This window comes from Hemicordylus capensis, chromosome 6 (genome assembly GCF_027244095.1).
Source record: "Hemicordylus capensis ecotype Gifberg chromosome 6, rHemCap1.1.pri, whole genome shotgun sequence".
Classification (NCBI taxonomy): Eukaryota; Metazoa; Chordata; class Lepidosauria; order Squamata; family Cordylidae; genus Hemicordylus; species Hemicordylus capensis.
The window spans coordinates 158,819,264-158,839,201 of NC_069662.1; the positions used below are offsets into that span (position 1 = coordinate 158,819,264).

The 19,938-nt window shown below is 44.4% G+C and overlaps 1 protein-coding gene across 7 annotated transcripts in view; it reads right to left on the reverse strand.

Moving 5' to 3' along the window:
• The window catches only part of GALNT11 (polypeptide N-acetylgalactosaminyltransferase 11), a 62,263-nt gene that overhangs the window by 11,521 nt on the left and 30,804 nt on the right, over positions 1–19,938 (reverse strand). For all 7 annotated transcript variants that reach the window (XM_053262430.1, XM_053262428.1, XM_053262429.1 and 4 more), the window contains 5 exons: positions 14,701–14,826; positions 11,824–12,073; positions 9,959–10,076; positions 7,668–7,820; positions 2,116–2,334 (listed from right to left, as the gene is read on the reverse strand). In XM_053262430.1, the coding sequence (XP_053118405.1) occupies positions 2,116–2,334; positions 7,668–7,820; positions 9,959–10,076; positions 11,824–12,073; positions 14,701–14,826 (866 nt within the window). The remainder of the gene's footprint in view (positions 1–2,115; positions 2,335–7,667; positions 7,821–9,958; positions 10,077–11,823; positions 12,074–14,700; positions 14,827–19,938) is intronic.

Consider the following 19,938-nt stretch of genomic DNA (forward strand, 5'->3'; position numbering starts at 1 on the left):
TGTCATTAGTATTTGATAGTACAAAAACACAATTCATATGGCAAAAATGTTATGCTAAATACAGGGTGAAGGTATGAGGTTGCTCTTCAGTTGCGCATCTTGCGTCTTACATAGTGAAAGCGTTTGTGCACACACATGGATTCATGGCTAAAACATGCCACTATAACAGCATTATCTTTATCCCAACACTACCAATTCAAAGGGAGAGGGAAGAGTAACAGGATAGTAGTCAATGTCGTAGGGAAAAAGTAAAATTCTAATTACTATGAAATCTGAGGCCAAGGTGTGCTATGACATCATTTCTCTGTGATGCCCATCCTGGAACTCAAGGGGAAGCACTACTTGGAGCGATATTTAGAGAGTGGAGAAACTGAGGCTGGGGAATGGGTTAGGTATTTTTCTCCTACCTACCACCTTCCCAATCACCTCATCCCGAAGTGGCCTTTCCAGTTTAAAAGGGGCCACTGGGCCCTTACATATGCATATGTAAAACGTATAGGCTATTCTCATGTGCACCCTAACCCAAGCTAGGAAAGCAGGCTGTACATGAGAACTGCCAGGATCAGGCTTGATCCATGCAGGGCAACGCCTAGCCCCACTTTGAAACCTTAACCCAGGCTCCGGGATCGTTCAGCCCCAGCAGTCACAGATGGGTTCCTAGATCCAGGTTGCATGAATACAATCAGGATCAAGTCAAGGATCTCCACTTGCTATTACTGCAATTGCCACCCCAGTGCAAAGCACTGTCTCAGTAAATCTAGTCATTTACACAGTATCTAATGTGGAGGATGTTAAACAAAGGGTAGCACCACAGAGATTGCATGTGTGGTTATGGTTCTCCTACAGCTTTGTATATTTGCTTTTTAAGGCTAGGTAATGAAAAGTGCCATAAATACTGCACAATGAAATTGGTTGCAGATTCAGAACAATCAAAAATTCTTCTTCAGGCAACACATAACTAATTTACCAGAATTTGCTACTACCACATGTGGTGACAACTGTTGGCTTTAAAAGGGGAGTAGACAGATTTATGAAGGACAGACATATAAACAGCCATTAGCCACAACAGCTACATGGAACCCAAGTTCAGAGCAAATACCTCCAATCACCAGATTCTGGTAACAAACAGGAGGCCTGGTCTTTATGCCCTGTTTGTGGGATTCCTGCAAGCATCCAACTGGTCACTTTTCAAAACAGGGTGCTGGGCTAGATGCAGCAGGGCTTTCTACAGAATTTGTTGTTCTATTATTGTAACTGCAACTATGAGTGCAACTCTATTGATTCCTCCAGATCAGTTCCAGCTATAGAGGTCCCAAAACCAAGGCATCTGGTGAGCTATAGCTGCTTAAGGCTTTCCAGAAGCATAGACTTACAATCATCATATAAAAACCACTCTTGTGATGACAGAGTAAGCTAAGGAATAGCGACCTGCCCAACATCAGTGCATCCAAGCACAAGGCAAAGAAGAGAATACAATTTGCATTCTCCAAAGAGCAATTTTCTCTTGCAAGATAGAACAGTTATTAACTTGGGAAGACCAACCACATGATACATTGGCTAGAATTCAAAAACAAAAGTCATAGGGCAAGTTGTTTGTCTCATTACACAATTCTGATGCACTGCTTCCCACTACACGAGTGTTTCCGATAGAACTCCCATGGTAAATGTTCTGTCAAAACTGAACACACACATGGATTTTCCAAGAAACCAGCAGAACAAAATATTCCTGTTGGCTCCAACTCACAATCTTTCTTGGAAAAAGCCATGTGACTGTTCAGTTCTGATGTCACATTCCAGAGCAAGAACCCCATATTAATAGAGGCCCTCAGAACTCAATGGCCTACAAAGGCAAAAAACCCAACAACCCTTCATTTAGGAAAAAGGTTCCATTTACTTGGAGGAAATAAACAGTACACATTTGATTCTTTAGGCATCTTTGGTTGAAGAATTACAGTGCACAATCAGTAATTTTCAAAGCAACCCTTTCATTAAAGTTGTACCATTTTAAACAACCACAAGGTAAAAACAGAGTTCATTTTAATCCAGATGCAAGAGCTACTTTTTAAGAACTTTAATTTTGAAATAAGAACCTGGGCAGGTTGGGCAGGCTCTTACCCTTCCACGCTGTAGTGTTTTTGGTCGCTTTTGCCCTCTGTTGAAAAAGACTGGAGGCTGCACTTTGGCATTGGACCCAGAAATTTGCATCTCTGGATATATGTGATCCAAGTACCACTTGAATGAATTGCAGTTCAGCTTTTTTCTCAACACAACACGGTGAGTAATATTTCCATAGTTCCTAGTCCTTAATTCTGGTCGTAGGGCGAAATACTGTTCCTGTGTTAGAGAGAAGCAAGGGGCAGGGGGTTAAAATTTGAAACAATGATTCTAGTACATGACATCAGGAATCTATTTTAAAGTGTGACTTTATTCACAGCACGGGAAAGAGCAAGTGATTCCTCTAAATTTTAAACCAAAGTAGTTTATGCATGCTAAGCTACATCTTCAAACTCCTCTGCAAGCTTGGCCAATTCTGCAAACCAGAACTACATCACAAGAGATGTGTAGCTGCCTCTAACACAGAATGCTGTATGTCTTCCTTTCTTCCCTACCATCAGGTCATCATCGTGCTCTGAGCACTTCAGCCAACACTTACCATGATAGATTCTTTCTCCGCAGCGTAAGGAGGGTATTCTCACATGGGTTGTACCTTCCTTCAGAAAGACAGGATCATGAACATTCCACATTTTCCCAGCACCCCATAATGGTGCAACCTAGGGGAGGGGGCACTTCCCAGTGTATTGCACAGAATGTTGCATGTATGACTATCTGCTTGGTGGGCAGAAGTCATGGGTGTATGCTTGGTGCAAGGAGCTCCTGGCTCTCAGGAAGTGTGTCATTCTTTTTCTCTGGGATGGAGAGAAGATGGACAAAACAAAGGAGGCCATACTGACCTTGGGTAAGAACATCAGGTTGGTTGGCAGCACCATACTGCTTGGCTGGAATAAACATGGCTCCTTACAGACAGACAAGACCCCCAATTCATAATACACCCAGCAACGAGAGGAAATCGCCACAAGGAAAAAAAGCCTCCCAAGAGCCATTTTAGAGAGGTAAACAACTGAGATATGCAGATGGCATTTTTGTTAGAGCCTACAAGATTTTGTTCAATTTCCAGGTAAATCTGTGAACAGTGGGAGGAGCCAAAATGGATGCACCTCTCAGAAAGTGTTTCAGTTGAGGACAAGCTAATAACCACAACTTTGAGCTCAACTTTATAACCATGGAGACATTATAGCCTGACATTTTAGAGTAGAGGCTTAATCTCTGGTCCAGCCCACCCTGTAGAAAAACTATCAGATATGAGTGTACAACATAGTCAGCTTCTTCCTCCTATACCATGTAAGACAAGACTTCCAAGTGCTCTCATATCTTCATCATGGATGGACGTCTAGAGGTCATAATAGTGTCAATAACCCTCGTGAAATAACTCAGCTTTTCGAATGATGCCCATGCAGAGAGTTGAAGCCATAACAGGTCGGTATTGGTCTATGGCCAAGGTTGGTCTATGGGGAATGATCCAGGGACGTTTCCAGGGCATTTTGATGAGTTACAACTACAGTTTAGAAGATGACCTCAACTCTCTTCATTCTGCTCTCTTTAACTACAGTACATATGCTAGAACTATCCCTGATGGAAAAATGCACAGATGTTCCCTTGCCAGCTTCTTAGGGCATCTGTGGCCTTGGTTCTCTCACACTTGAACTTGATGAAAAATCAGGACACCTTGTGATTTGTGGGGAGAGACAAATCCACCTCAAAAATTCTGAATACAAGACTGGTATCACATAAGATCCCTCTGTTCCAACTCCATTCTGCTTTGTGGAAGTACTAGCAGCTCAGCCAGCCAATTAGCTCAAGTACTGAGCATCTACTCACTTCTTCTGCTGACATAGACTTTAAGTGGCATTCAGCCCAATCGAACAAAAGGTGCAATTCCTCTGTGAAGGAGCTCCATCTTATTCTTTCCTGATGGTTTACATGAGCTTTTCATCATTGCATTACTTGTGCATATCCGAAGTTGGTTTGAGACTCTGGGCTTGGGCTAAACAGATCTCCCGTAGCGGCAACCAACGGATACTGTGGAAAGACTCTGCCTCTCCTATAGCCTAGGGCACCAAGCAGGGAGGGGTGCTGACGGCCAGCCCCCTTGGGCCAGCAGGCAAAAGAGGGAGCAAATGGGCAACAGAAAAAGCAGGCACTCTCCATTCCTGTTGCCCACCCCTTGCTGTGCTGCCCCTTCTTGCCATGGAGCTATAATGACTCTCACCACTCCTCTGGACCATTCCCCCTGTCCACACCATTCATCACCCCCAAGTGCTGCAATCTCTGCTTTGGAATTAATGAGCTCTTCCTGAGGTTTACTAGGAAGCCATGTTGTTCCAGACACTGGGAAGTGAACTCTACATCCTGCTCCCCTACTGAAAGGAGGATGACCAAATTAAGAGTTATAATGTGGATCTCCTGGAGTCTCAGATTTTATTTTATTGATTGTTCGATTTATATATCATATTTCATAAAGCTCACCCCAAGGCTGTTTACAAAAGTTAATACAATAAAATTACATTAAAATCACATTGAAATATGAAAATCAATAAAAACATCACACACACCAAAAAGCAAAAGCCATACAAAACAAAGAGAGGATGGAAACGAGAGACTGGCAACCCCAGGGGTCGGAATCCTGAACAAATAAGAGTTTTCAATTTAAAAAAAAAAACAGCCATAGATGCTAGAGAATGGACACCCACTGGGAGAGCATTACGGAGCCTGGGGGCAACAGCAGAGAATGCCCTGTCCCTCATGCATGACAATCAAGCTTCTCTCAATGTTGGCACAAGGAGCAAAGCTGATGACCTTGCTGGGTAGGCAGAAACCCTTGGGAACAGACAGCCCGTCAGATAGCCCAAGACCAAATGGTTAAGTGCTTTATAGGTAATAACCAGCATCTTGAATTGGATCCTGAAACCAGAGTCTGAAGGGGGGAGCCCTGTATTGGTAGTGATCTGCCCAGTGATCGAAAGGAAGCTCTTGTGCATCAGATGGATTGGCACATGGAAATACGCCTCCATCAGGCCTATCAATGACAGAAAACCTGCTGCTTAGAGTCAGACAAGACTTTAAAGGGGAATGGCTGCTTCCCACAGGAAGACGGAAAAGTTTAGAATTTGCATGATCCTGTATTTCCATAGCAAGTGCAACCCATATGCAGATACCCTCCCACACTGTGAGAGAAACTCGGGGTATGATGATGCCCCATCATGTGTTTTCTTTTACTGCATGTTAGCAAGAGAGGAGGAGGAAGAGCAACTGCGGCAGTGAGCTGCTGTTTTTAGTGGCACCCACCCAACTCCCATAACATTTCATTTTACCGTTAGGTTACACAGCCTTGGTAGCAATTAGTTCACCCAACAGAAATTGTAGTTCCTGCTGCATAGTCAGGGGAAGTCAACATGGAACCCCGCCAACTTCCTTTTAGTGCACAAAATGCCTGAAACCTCCCACCTGCTGTTGTTAGGAGGTCTAGAAATGGGACTCTGTGTACACACACACACCACGGTCCTACAGAGGTACACAGTCTAGCTCTGCCTATCCCAAAGAAAGAAAGAGTATTCATCACTATAGCTAGGAGTAACCTAGCGAAACAGCTAAGGAAAGAGCACAGCTGCAGCTCCCTGCCTCAAAGCAGCCCAAACAGGGCACCCTAATACCCCAAGAAAGGCTCCTTTAAAGGAGACCCTAAAGCACTCCTGAGACTCCTAAGAGAAGGCAGCTCTAAAATAAAAATGTTGCCTTCATTCCAAGAGAAACCCCACCTTTACATCTAACTACCCTGAAACCTATCATTCTCCACTAGAGAGCAACCCCAGAAACTATTAACCAGGAAGCCCCTCTCCAGCACATAGACCCAGTAAACAAAGCACCTTTTTACCTGCTCCCAGGAATTTTTTCCTTTCCTCCCCGGTTCCCCCTTCCCTTCTCTGGGTCTGTGTGAGTGCTTGTGGTATCAATCAAGGATAGGTTAGGACATTTTCTTAAGTCTATCTTTTACCAGTGAAAGCAAGGAGGGTGATCAACTCCTCTCCTAGCTAAAAAGGGTTACCCCCAGCACTAATGTGGCTCCCAAACCCATAGGATCCACCCTCACAAGAGAACCCCAATCCCATAGGATCCACCCTATGGAGGAGAGGTCTATCAATGGCTACTAGTTGGAGGGCTATAGGCCATCTCCAGCCTCAAGGCAGGATGCCTCTGAGTACCAGTTACAGGGGAGTAACAGCAGGAGGGAGGGCATGCCCTCAAATCCTGCCTGTAGGTTTCCAGCGGCAACTGGTGGGCCACTGCGTGAAACAGGATGTTGAACTAGATGGGCCTTGAGCCTGATCCAGAAGGGCTGTTCTTATGTTCACCCAAACAGTCTGCTTCTTCCAGATGAAGCTGTGCTCAGACAGAGTTTGTCCATGTCTCAATAGCACACTCTAGAGCAGGGATACTCAACACTGGGTCCCCAGATGTTATTGGACTTCAACTCCCATAATTCCCAACTAAAGGCCACTGGGGCTGGGGATTATGGGAGTTGAAGTCCAATAACATCTGGGGACCCAACGTTGAGAATCCCTGCTCTAGAGTATGCCTTCCCATGAGAGCAGAGGGCAAAACCCAAGAAAGATAGGCTCTAGACAATTTTTCCAGCCAAAGGCACCAGTCAGGCATACTTCTCAGTATAGGTGATCAGATTCCCAGACACTTCTTGTCCCCATTTCCTTCGCTCAGTAAACCCCCTCAACTGTTTCAAAACCATTCACTATTTCTCCGGCAGTGGCCACCAGCAGTGTGAGGAACCACTCCTTTCTCAAACTCCACTTCTTAGTTCCCCACGGCTTCCCAGAATTTGCATAGTCCAGCCCTTGGATCTGCCCTTTGCTGGAGAGCCAGCAGCCAGCTCTCCTTCAACAGTAAAAGAAGCTGTTTCCTCCTTTCTCCTCTCCTCGACTCTCCCCCACTCTCTCCTCTTCTCTGTTCTGCTCCTTCTGCTGGTTCCTTTACTTGCTCCTTCCTCATCTTCTTCCCAGGTTGTTTCCAGTGTTTGCTCTGCTCTCGCTTCCTCCATCAGTTCTTTTACTGGCTTCCCTTCCTTCTCTCCCAGGGTTTCTCCCAGTGCTCTCTCTCTCCTTCACCCCGCCCCCTGCACTGGCTCATCTCTTCTTTTCATCCCACTCTCCTCTCTTCACTCACCAGCCAGGATTTCTCATTAAGCAGACCACCATTTACGGTTTCCCGTCCCCCATCTCTGGTAGCAACAAACATTTACCAGATACAGCAGAGGTAAAGCATTTAAGCCTGGACACGTGTACAACCTCCTTGTCCACAGCATATAGGAATCCCTGCTTTAGTAATTTCCAGCCAACCCTCTTCCTCTGTATTCAATAAAGCATTTTATTTCATTTGAATTTTAAGCCTGTGGTTGTGACTTTCTGGGAAGACTGCCTATTTAATAACCTCACCCAATGGTCCCAATAAGGGGACACGGTTTCCTCACATAACACTGAGACCATTCACACACCCCACTATTCCTGTATTAATTCCTGCTATGGTGGGAATTGTCTTGCCTTGTATTCATCCATCCACACATGTGCTAGCCGTAGAGAGTTGTGTGCCATGGTGTCCTGCCCTCCTGGTGAGCCATAAGGACGTCTTTTACGGAAAATGTGTCCTACCCTGGAGCATGGGATGATGAGAAGTTTGCCCCCACACATCCAGATCTGTTCAGAAAAATAAGGGATTAGTACAATACATAACTTTTACTTGAGAAAGAGGATCTTAATCATGTGCATGATTTCTGATGAAAGATGGTCTGTTTTAGGATTTCCTTTCTAGCTACACCTAGTAGAATCTCTCTCTCTGAACAGCAGAATGTTGTCATTATAAATGGGGTCAATCTTTTGAGTTCTCTTGAGCCCTGCACTGCTTCCAAGGGGAGCACCCAAGTATCTGAGACAGCTGATTCTACCCTGAGCACTGTGAACACCCCAGTGCTATGACCTAGCAGACTACCTGGCAGATACCTGAGCCTGTTGTAGCATACCTGAAACCAGAAGGTCGGGAACGGGCCATGCAAGGAAGAGGCCACTTGAGTTACCTTTATAGGTCCTGGTGCAGGATCCCCCACCAACAGCTGATCCAGCAGAGTGTCCACAGAGGGAAGGGGTGTGGAGGTTGAGAGTTATATCCCACTGGAACTACACCCATAACAAAGGCCAGTGAGCTTCAGTGTAGGCACCCATGGCAGGTGGCCCAAAGACAGAAAGATGCGCCTGGCGAGCCACCACTGGGCTGGCCACCAGGACTACGAAGGGAAACAACAAGGGTGGGGTGGTGCCACAAAACAGGCTGCCATTGTCCAATAAAGAGTTTGCACCCAACACACAAGGATTGCCTCTGCTTTGCTGTCCATGTAGGATGACAACTCCCACCCCTTCTGATGTGGAACTACCCTCCTGCCGCGGGTAATCCCAACGGCTCCTGTTGAAGTTTCCTTATCCAGCTAATAAAGTGAAGCAGAGCCAAGAATACTAAGCATGACATTGTCACATCACATGTTTTGTACTGCTATACATACTGAGGGCAGAAAAATGCTGGACTGCTGTTTTGGGCAGCAGCAATACAGCTCCAACATCTAGTGCCAGCTGTTATCATCTATAAGGAATGATGACCATCTCAAGTATAAGCAGTTGTACTTATGCAACTGAGGGAGATTTACACTGGGCCTCCGGCAGCAGTAGGCAAAACACCTTGAGGACCGTTGCCTTATCTCCTCAGCCCTTGCAGTGGCCTGAAGTAGTAGTCCCTGCCTTCTCCTGCACAGCATCTTTTCAGAACACACACTGATTAGAATAACTTTTGACCGCACAATAGGGCTGTACTTCCGAGTGCCCAAAGCCAAATAATATCCACCCTTTCAGGACCTTTAGAGGTGGGCACTCCCAGTGTGGCTGTCTCTGCACAGTACTGTGTACTTCTGGTGAGGGGGTTTCCTTTACAGGAGGCAGCGTCCTGTACTGCCCTAACAGCAGCTGGGTAGGCACAAAGGGAGCACTGGAAGGTGTAGTCTTTTCAAGTGCTTTCCCCATAGAGTTCTATGGCAAAAGGACTTCACCTCCTAGCATTCCCAGTGCTCTCCACCCACCTGCTCAGCTGTTACTGGGACAGTATGGGTCTCCCTGCTTCCTGAAAAGGAAGTCGCTTCCTGCACTGGAAACACACAATATTGCACAGATTAGTTAACACAGAGTACACAGGAAGCTGCCATATACCGAGTCAGACTATTGGTCTATCTAGTACAGTATCTAGCTTCACAGACTGGCAGCAGCTTCTCCAAGGTTGCAGGCAGGAATCTCTCTTAGCCCTATCTTGGAGATGCCAGGGAGGGAACTTGGAACCTTCTGCTCTTCCCAGAGTGGCTCCATCCCCTGAGGAGAATATCTTACAGTGCTCACACTTCTAGTCTCCCATTCGTATGCAACCAGGGCAGACCTTGCTTAGCTAAGGGAACAAGTCATGCTTGCTACCATAAAGCCAGCTTTCTTCTCCTGGAGTAGACATCTCCAGGATATCATATGTTATTCAGCTTTGGACACTCCAAAGCACAACTCTGCCTCACAGAGGTCTTTAAGAGGACATACTTTAGCCCTGAAAGATTCTTCCTAGTCATACCGCACGGTACTTACATTCAGATGTAACAGTAAAACAAATCTCAAAAAACAAAAAGCAGAGTTCACACTGATCCAGAAAACTAGAGATTACTACACAAAAGGACTGCTATAGTTCAAACAGTGCCCTCAGTTGCTATTCAAGGAAAAAAGGATTGCCAGCTCATCAGCACAGAAACCACCATACATACCCGAAATGAGATTTCCAGGTTTTCACCTCCCCAGATGTCCATGCCACTATCATATTGTCCAAGTTCATTGAAAAATTCTCTGTCCATAGCAAACAAGCCTCCTGCCATTGTAGGTGACCTATAAGAGGGGGGTAATTCTTTGCAAAATCATGTTATACCAAAAGGTGGAAGGAGAGGAATAGTGCAGGGCAGGGGGAAATACATATTTCCAGAGGACTGGTGGAACTCAAACAATACAAAGGATGAAAAAGTGATGTCTAGGTGGTCATCAGGGGAAGCTCTCCTCTGAATATCTGTTTCCAAAAGAATGGTGACAAGGAGCAGAGCATTTTTAGTGGTGGTAACAGTGCTGTGGAATTCCTTCACTGAACCAGACTATCTACGAACCTTCAGAATGCTAGCAGGGCTTTTGGGATGTGAAGTTGGATTTCAACTGTGTCGCTGGATTATTTTAGTCTGTAGTCTTTTTATTGCTTTGTTGTAAATATCTACTGACTGTTTTATTGATGAGGGGCCCTTGTGGCCTTAGGACAGGATACAAATTTAAGGCAGGAGATGAACCAAATGAGTGAAAGGATTGGCCTTTACCACTTTTGCCACATGCATTCTGAATTTTATTTTCCCCTTCTCTTTGTCCTTTACTACACGTCTCCAAGCTGTACTGCAAAACCTTGATCACTTTGTCTCTGCAGAGCAACTGTAGTCCATTCAGAGACTCAAGGTTATACAATAAAGACTAGTGAATCCTTGAGAAGACTGCTTTTATGGCTAGTGGGTTTTAAAAAATAATAATCAGTGTCTGTCGCAGTAACTGGCCAGGAGACAGATCTTGGGGTTGTGACAGACAGTTGAGTGTCAACTCAGTTTGCAGCAGCTGTGAAAAAGGCCAATTCCATGCTAGAGATCATTGTTAAGAAGGGGAATGAAAATCAAAGCACTAATAATTTAATGCTCTTATATAAATCTATGGTGCGACCACATTTGGAGAACTGTGTACAGTTCTGTTCACTGTATCTTGAGAACACTGTAAAACTGGAAAAGGTGCAGAAGAGGGCAACCAAGATGATCAGGGGCACCTTCCATCTCGGAGTAGATGCATGGAGTAGAGAGAGTGGACAGAGAAATTTTTCTCCCTCTCTCACAACGCTAGAACCAGGGGTCATCCCATGAAATTGATGGACAGGAAACTTACGACTGACAAAAGAAAGTACTTTTCCACGCAGCATATAATCAATCTATGGAATTCTCTGCCATGGAATGCGATGATGGCCAGTAGCTTGGATGGCTTGAAAAGGAGCTTGGACAGATTCATGGAGGACAGGTCTATCAATGGCTACTAGTCTGGGGGCTATAGGCCACCTACAGCCTCCAAATACCAACTGCAGAGGAGCAACAGCAAGAGAGAGGGCATGCCCTCACCCCTTGCCCATAGGCTTCTCTGAGGCATCTGGTGGGCCACTGTGTGACACCGGGTGCTGGACTAGATAGGCCTTGGGCCTGATCCTGCAGGGCTGCTCTTATGTTCTTAAATACTAAAACAAGCTTAAAAACATATTAACAGTTTTCCTAGAAATTGAATTATACCAGAGCATTGGTTTCAACTGTGCTACCACTAGTTAGATGTTGAACAGCATCCCCCCGAAGAACAAACATAGGTGTTCGAAATGCACCAGGAAATCACCATAACCAATTTGCTAATAAGTCTTATGACACCTCTTGGCTGCATTTTTCTCCATTCTTTTCAACCAAACGGTCCACCTACAAAGATTAATGTTTAACACAGCACCACACCATATAGGAATGTTCTTTAGCATATGGTACCACAAGTAATAGAATATATCTCACTATATAGCAGAAAATCTTACTTGATTGGAGCAGTGGCTCCCTCGGGGCCCTCCAGTTCTGACAAAGGAACAAGATCCCATTTAAAGTGCAGGCCCCAGTTGAACCCTCCACGGACAACTGGGGAAGAGCTGTAGGTAAGTGTGTCAGCGCTTATTATGTCAATGACAGGACAAACCACTGTTCTGCGTGATTCCCGGATGGGTGTCAACAAAGGTTGCAGCCACATCTCATTCACCTCACAGTGGCTGTCCAAGAACACAAGTACCTTTCCTGAGAAGGCAAAAACACATTCATTGACGTAGAAAAACATCCACTCACTCACACATCACTAAGAGCATTATCACTAGAGTTCTATACTTTTTCCTTTTAAGTGTAGCTTTTCACTGATACAAACACTGAAGCTATCTTCATGAGCAGGCAGGTGGGTGGGAAGGCAAGATCCAACTCACTCCCCTACCCCGCAAAAAACATGATTCGGAACATGCTGCTGGGAGTGCGGGTCATGCTTCCAGATGAACTGCACTGCTCCATCTCAGAGGCATCTGGTGGGCCAGTCGCTTCCTTGGATTCTGGATATCTCTCAATGCACCACATGACCAGTGCAGTGCATTGGGGAGATACTCCTGTGAGACAAGTGCTCTAGGAGCCCGTCTCTGTGCACGCTCAGGCTGCAAGCAGCCCAAGCACACACACACAATCCCAGTGCCGGGGTTAAGGGCACAATTGCACCCTTAACCTTGGCTAAAGGCCGGGCTTTGAAGTGCAGTTAGGCAGGTGGGCAGCACTGGGATCCACATCGATCCTGATGCTACACATGAACACCCTGACCCAGGCTGGGCTGTCCCAGCCTGTGTTAGGCTGCTCATGAGAACAGCCTTATTGTTTTTTAAAAATGTGATGTATTTTTACAAGATACACCATCCCTTTTTCTCAAGAGGAGTTTCTTTTTAGATTGTGAGCCTTTTGGGGACAGGGATCCATCTTATTTATTTGTTAATTCTCTGTGTAAACCGCCCTGAGCCATTTTTGGAAGGGCGGTATAGAAATTGAATAAATAAATAAATATATTCTAAACCAAGTCACTGCAACACAGAGAGAAGAGTGGGACAACATCAGGCCCAACCGTTTACCTGGGGCAGTCACAAACACTTGTTACATATGAGAGGTTCCAGCTTGTTTCAGTTCAAACAAAAACATACATAAATTTCATTGTGGTTCTCAGCTGTAATTATTCAACCATGTATCCAATAGTTTCATATTTGCAATATGATGATGTGGGCAGAACTCCCTATGATAAGCATCTGTTTGAGTAGTGTCACAATTTTTATTACACCAACACAACCTCTGACAACAGGAACAGAGATGGCCCAGCAAAGATAAAAATCACCTGAGTACTTCACCCACATGATTATATTCAGAGGAACCACCCAGCTGGATGGCTGCATATCAAACGCTGCCTTTGAAGGCAGGTATGCAAGCATAATTGAAAAATAGTGTCACTCCACAGCCATCATATTAGTGAAGAGGAAGTGTACGTTTTAATAACAACAAAAATACGCAAATTAGAACTAACACATCAGAGACAAATTAAATTCTTATCTAATCTTATGGAAATTGATCACTGTAGAATAGGACCCAAAATGATGAAAAAGAACACATGGAGCACTGAGGGCAACAGACAGGAACATGGGATAGGCAGTAAAAAAGAAAAGGCATTGAGTTCAAACATCCCATATAGACTATATTTTGAAAGCTTTGTAAACAAAGGCCAAGAAGCAGGTTTATGGAAGAACCAAGGGATCATATTCAAGAAAGTTAGTTCTTTATTCAACTATAGCTATGTACATTTTCCTACCTCTTCTTATCAGCAGGTACGGCCTAGAAAAGCTATTCTTAGACTGAAATATTGAGCACTAGTATCATTTCATTGTAATGTGATGCTGAACAAGTATGATTCAAGCCTGGGATCTTCAATAAAGTCATATTACCACAATGTAGATGCTCAACACACATTAATTAGGAGGCGCTTATGTCATCATTAAAAAGTTATAATACAAGCTTTATTGATTTAACCCCATTTATCACTGGTGCACATTAATGCACAATGTAGAGTGATTACAGAGATTAGCAAGTGATATTCTAACTCAATTAATTGTAGCTAAGCAAATCTCTCGGGTAAGGTGACTGTGAATTGCCATGCATAGGGTATTTGTAAACTGCATTAATAAGACTGTGTTTGTCATTGTTATGATGAATAATTTCATCTGAACCTACCAACCTGTATGTTATGAGACAAAGTCAAGAAGTCTCCCTTGTGGGAGAGGGGGACAAGCCTAAATCTTACCGTATTTCATAAGTTGTGGTATTCACAAGGGGTAGGCATGACAGAATTCTCTGCCACAGGATTTGGTGATGGCCACTAGCTTTGATGACTTTAAAAGGGGCTTAGACAGAATCATGGAGGACAGGTCTATCAATAGATACTAGTCTGGTGGCTATAAGCCTCACAGGAAAGTGCTGCTGGATACCAGTTGCAGGGGAGCAACAGGAGGAGAGGGGGCAAGCCCCCACTCCCTACCTGTGGGCTTCTCAGAGGCATCCAATGTATTTTGCTACCAATGTATTTTGTGGTACAATATGACCTGCTTACAAGCAATGGGGGTCTATAACTGAGCTTGCACCCACACAGCATTAAAGATTTCACATTTACAGAACACATACTAGAGAACAAACAAAGAAGGCATTAAAATTTGGGCAAGTCGGAGAAAATGTTGAGCATTACACAGCATGTGTGCTATTGCAGTCACAGGTGATTCTGTAAAATTATATGGAAGCATATGGAAGTACTGAAGAAACAAAGAGAGATAACTTGAGCTTGTAGAGACAGGAAACATTACCTGTAGCGTGAGAGGCTCCAACCATTCTCCCTCGAATCAGTCCTTCTCGCTTCTCATTCCTTACCAGTTTTATGTTGTTTGGAAGGCTTTTTGTTATATAAACATCCAGGTCTTCTTTTAGGTCAGCTGGAAAAAATAAAATAAACAGAAGCCGATAGTAATATGTTTCCAATACCATTTCACATGAGTTCTATTTAAAGAGTCAGTAAGAGGTCTCCAACCAAGTGGTGTAGAAATATTTTGGCACATTTGATGGATATGGGATGGTTGTCTTAATCAGCCTTCTCACTTAATTATTTTCAATTTTGAAGAACACTTCTCAAATAAGGGTTGGAAGGAGTCTAGGAAGTTCTTTATTCATGGCAAACCAGAAATGTGGGGCAGTGGAGAAAAAAATTGAATTCTGCCTACCTTAATTATTAAGGAAGGCAGTGTGGAATGGATACATCCAAGAATACAAGAACGGCTCTGCTGGATCAAGCCAAGACCAAATCAGTCCAGAATTCTGTTTCCAACAGTCGCCAGCCAGATTCCTCCAGGAAGCTCATAAGCAAAGCAAGGCGGCAATAATCCTTCACGGTTGTTACCATTAAGTCTGAATCGGCTTTTTAAAAATAAACCTTACAAGAGTAATATTTTTGCAAATGTTTGCCAACCTAGACTACACTATGCAGAATTGAACAAGTTCAGCCCTGTGAAGGACAAAAAGATTTTGCCAAAACTTCGGCAGTGGATGCATGTAGTACCTAAATTTAAGAGAAAGGCTGTGAAACACTGAATCAGCGTATAGGCCCATTGGCAAGGAGTCAATGTTAAATCCTCCTCTATTGTTTTTAACAGCCAAACTTAGTAGGCAAGAACAGAATGCCTTTCCAAATTACACACAAGTAATCAACAAAGGCAGACACCTAGTGAAAAGTGTTAAAGCTAGAAATCCACAAGAAAAAATCATTATGGTAATGAGAACAGGTTGCTTACTGCAGTGATCCGCCTCCCTTCCCCCTAGTCAACAGCGAGTGAACCCTTGCCTTGATGCACACACTGGTGAACTCCAGAGCAGCCAATCATACTCTAGGTGGGTGGGACTTAGAGAGTGGTTGCTGGGAATTCTGGGAACAAGTCTTTGTTGGACAGAAGTGCATGCAGAAAGGCTTAGTAAGGGGCAATGGAGTTTGCTCCCTCATGGTCAAAGCCAGCATGGAGGTTTCTCTCATGGAATAACTCTGTAGATCCTTAAAAGTAAGGATTGCAGGAAGCATGATTCTCCTCAGGAATTAGGTGAGTTCAAGGAAAAAGGAATTCAGCATAGGAAACAGTTTGTCAGTCAGATTGCACGTTAGAAACATATTTCTTTGTGTGTTTTGCATATTTCTGATACTGTTTTATTATAGTTTACCTGCAATGTAATAGAAAGATGGCCTACACACATCCTACCTAGGGTGTTGCAAAAGACTCTGTAAACATTTAAGTGTGCCTAAGACAGCCTATTTTTTGTAATCTACTAAGTATTAACTGCATCTACAAAAGCTACAAAGCCTCAAATGGAAGCAGTCTGCAGTATTTGAATAAAACTGTTTTTTAAAGACTTTTCTTTTTACAAGCCGAAGGGGGATTTTCTCTGGAGCAAATACATCCTCAGACATTCAGCAGCTATTAGTTTTCTCATCCCTTGTAAGCTTACACGTGGAAGGGGTTTGTGGTTTGTTTGTTTTTGTATTTGCCCAATACCCAGTTACAGAGGGACCTTGGATTACAGCACCCAATCCACTGGTCTGGTTCTCTGCAAGTTTTAATGTGCTTTGTGGCAGCATTTTGAACCTCAGCATTTCTTTCACTCATGTGAGCTTGCCCCGAGACAAAGGCTTTAATCAGCTACACTTAACTATAGCTGAGGTTCATCTAGTAGTCATCTGTTCATTCACACCAATGGGCTTCACACGCGCTCTGAAGTCCATTTGGGATCCTTCCAAAGCTCTCTTCAGTTCTAGTTTTTTGGAAGGAGCCTCTCCCCCTCTGGTATTGCAGCGCCTGACTTCCCTCAGTTTGAATGTCCACCGATCTGAAAGAGACTGCAAGGAAGGAAGGGAAGGATGTGTGAATGAAAACGGCCACTAGATGAACCTCGGTTACAGGCAAACAACTTGTTGTTCATCATCATGATCACTGTTGTTCACACCAATGGCGCATCGCAAGCTCACCCACCTAGTGGTGGGACAGCAGTCACTGGAAGATAGAATGCAGCATAACTTGTCCAAATTCCTAATCCTACCTGGAGCACAGGTCCAACACATAATGCGTTAGAGTGTGGAGTAGCCCATTTTGCAGATGACATCTATCAGGACATTCCAATCAAAGGAAGTGGAGTTAGAGACCGCTCTAGTGGAGTGTGCACTGTTAGACTTTGGGGGTCCTTGCCTGCAAGTTCATATGCCAAAATAATAGCACTTACCACCCACCTAGCTGAGTGACAGGTTGAGAGTCAAGAGAATGGAGAGCATAAGACACAAACAAGGCTGGAGATTTTCTTATTGATTCTGTTCTCTTCTTGTAGAATGTTACACAAGGCCAAACAAACATCAAAGGAATGAAGGATGGGTTCAGGAAACCTGTGAAGATGGGTTTGGGGGGAAAACAGGAAGCGACAAGAACTGTGACGTGTGGAAAGAGCTCACCACTTTGGGGAGAAAGCTGACAACCAGGTACAGCTGAACCTTATATATCTGTGGAACAATAGATATGGAGGATCATCCCCGAGTGCCCTGAGTTTGCTTTCCTGGCGTGCAGAGGTGATGGCCACCAAGAATGCCATTTTTCAGGTAAGTAATCAAAGATCACATGTGGCCAAAGGTTTGAAGGGTTTACGTATTAGGTGGGTGAGCACCAGCGGGAGATCCCATGGAGGTGAAGTGAGTGGCATATCAGGGTACAGGTGAATGAGGCTCCCCTCCCAAAAAAAATTAACCATAGCAAAAGGGGGGTCTGCCCCCAACGGTATTGTATATGCAGATATTGCCACGAGATGAACCTCAGCTTAGGAAAGAGAAAGTCCTGCTGCCTTTAGATGGAATAAGTAGTCCAACAGGGCCAGACTCGGTGCCCTGTATGGGTCAACATCCTTGGCCCGAGCATATTCAGAGAAGCGTTTCCACTCCAGTTCATAAGTCTTCCAAGTGGAAGGTTTTCTAGCTGCCTCCAAACAGTTTGTAAATGTGGTTCTATACTGAGGACAGGAGCCACACCATGAGGTGTAGCTGAGCAATATCTGGATGTAGTACAGAACCAATGTCCTGAGTTAGAAGATTTGGGAGTTTCTGCAAGTGGAGAGGTTTGTCCAATGCTAGTGACATCAGCAGGAAAAACTATGTTCTCCATGGCCGAAAAGGGGCAATCAGAATAGCCTTTGTGGGTTCTCTTTTCAACTTCTGGAGGACCCACAGAATGAAAGGAATTGGTGGAAACAGATACAGAAAGATTCCTGTCCAGCAAAGTGCAAAGGCATCCCCTAGAGAGTGATGACCTGCTCCCATCCGAAAGCAATATCGGGTAAATTGGCGATTTGTTTGCGAAGCAAAAGCATCCATGGTTGGGGACCCCCACTGCTGGGTAAGAATTGGCCAGTGTAAACTCCATTCATGAGATGTTGTGAGGGATCAACTCAGCAAGCCCGCCAGAACACTGGTTTGCCCTTGAATGTGAATGGCTGGGAATTCTAGGTCATGCACTACCACCTAGTTCCAGATTTGGAGGGACAGGAAGAGAAGAGTCCTGGGGCCCATGTCTCCCTCCCTGTACAGGTAGGCATTCGCAGTCATGTTGTCCATGTGGACCTGTGCATAATGGCCCTGGAGAGACAGCAGGAAGCCTTTCAAGGCTCTGAAGATTGCCCGGAGTTCTAAGAAGTTAATGTGGTTCCTGGCTTCCAATGGCGACCAATGCCCACTTATCCGATAGCCTAAAACATGTGCTCCCCAGCCTGACTCAGATACATCCGTCGTTAGGATGATCAGGGGTTTTTCCAAATTGAAGGGAAGGCCCATTTCGAGGCGATGGTATGGGGTCCACCATTGCAGAGATCTCTGTATTGCAGGTGGTAGGCAAAACTGTTTGGCTTGTCTGTCCTTCTGAGGATTGTAATTGTCCAGGAACCAACGCTGTAAAATCCTCATTCTCAGCTTGGCACGGGGCAGTACTGAGGTTGTGGATGCCTAACATTCTCTGTATCATGTGAGTGGTATGAAAAGACTGAGTTGATAGCCATCAGGCCAGATGTACAAGGGCACAAACCCTCTGTTCTGGGAGGTATATTCATGCAATAATTGAATTCAGGATTACTCATACAAAGGGGATAACTCTCAGTCTTAGTCAAGACTTTTTGAAGTTCACCTGTAGGCACAGAGCCTGAAGAAGGGTAATCATTTCTGACACTTACCTCTCCAGAAGCAAGTGACAAAACAGTCAGCAGCCAATTGTCCAAAAATGGAAAGACATTGATCTTCTGACGATGGAGGTGAGTGATCAGCACAGCCATACACTTTGTGAAAACTCATGGTGCCGTCAAGAGGCCGAATGGCAGGACTTTGAACTGAAATCTGAGGGGCCCACCTGCAAATATAGAAATCAGCAGTGTTGTGAGTGGATCAATATGTGATAGTAAGTGTTCTTTAGGAAGCCCGCTTGATGTTAATCTCCCCCTTATTGTCTAAGTTTTTAGGACACTCTGATGATTTTTATTTGAAGTTTTTATTACTTAACCCAGATGAAAAAATTATTAATATAGTGGCCAGGTTTTGTTTTATAATCTGCAAAACCCGATCTGATCTTTAGCAATGCATTTCATAAGTAGTTTATATATTCCTCTCTTCTTTTTAAATTGTATTTACATGATGCATTGTTTGTATTTCTTGTATATTGGTCTATGACCTTAATAAAGTTCTGTTCCATAAGCGTTCTTTAAGTTGATCAAAGCAAACCACACACCTGCAGATAAGAGAAGTACAATCTCTGAGACAGTCACCACGCAAAAATCGGGGGTACTTCACCAAGCACTTAGGGTCTCAAAGGTCTAAGATGGGATGTAGACCTCTGTACGGTTTTGAAACCATGAAGGGGGAATAAAAGTCCGTTGTTCGGTCAGTGGATCTATCGCAACTTTCTGTAGTAGTGTTTCCACCACCTGCAGGAGGGATGGTGTCGCTGGAGTATGCCTCCCCAATAACGGGGGCAGTTTCTGGATTAATT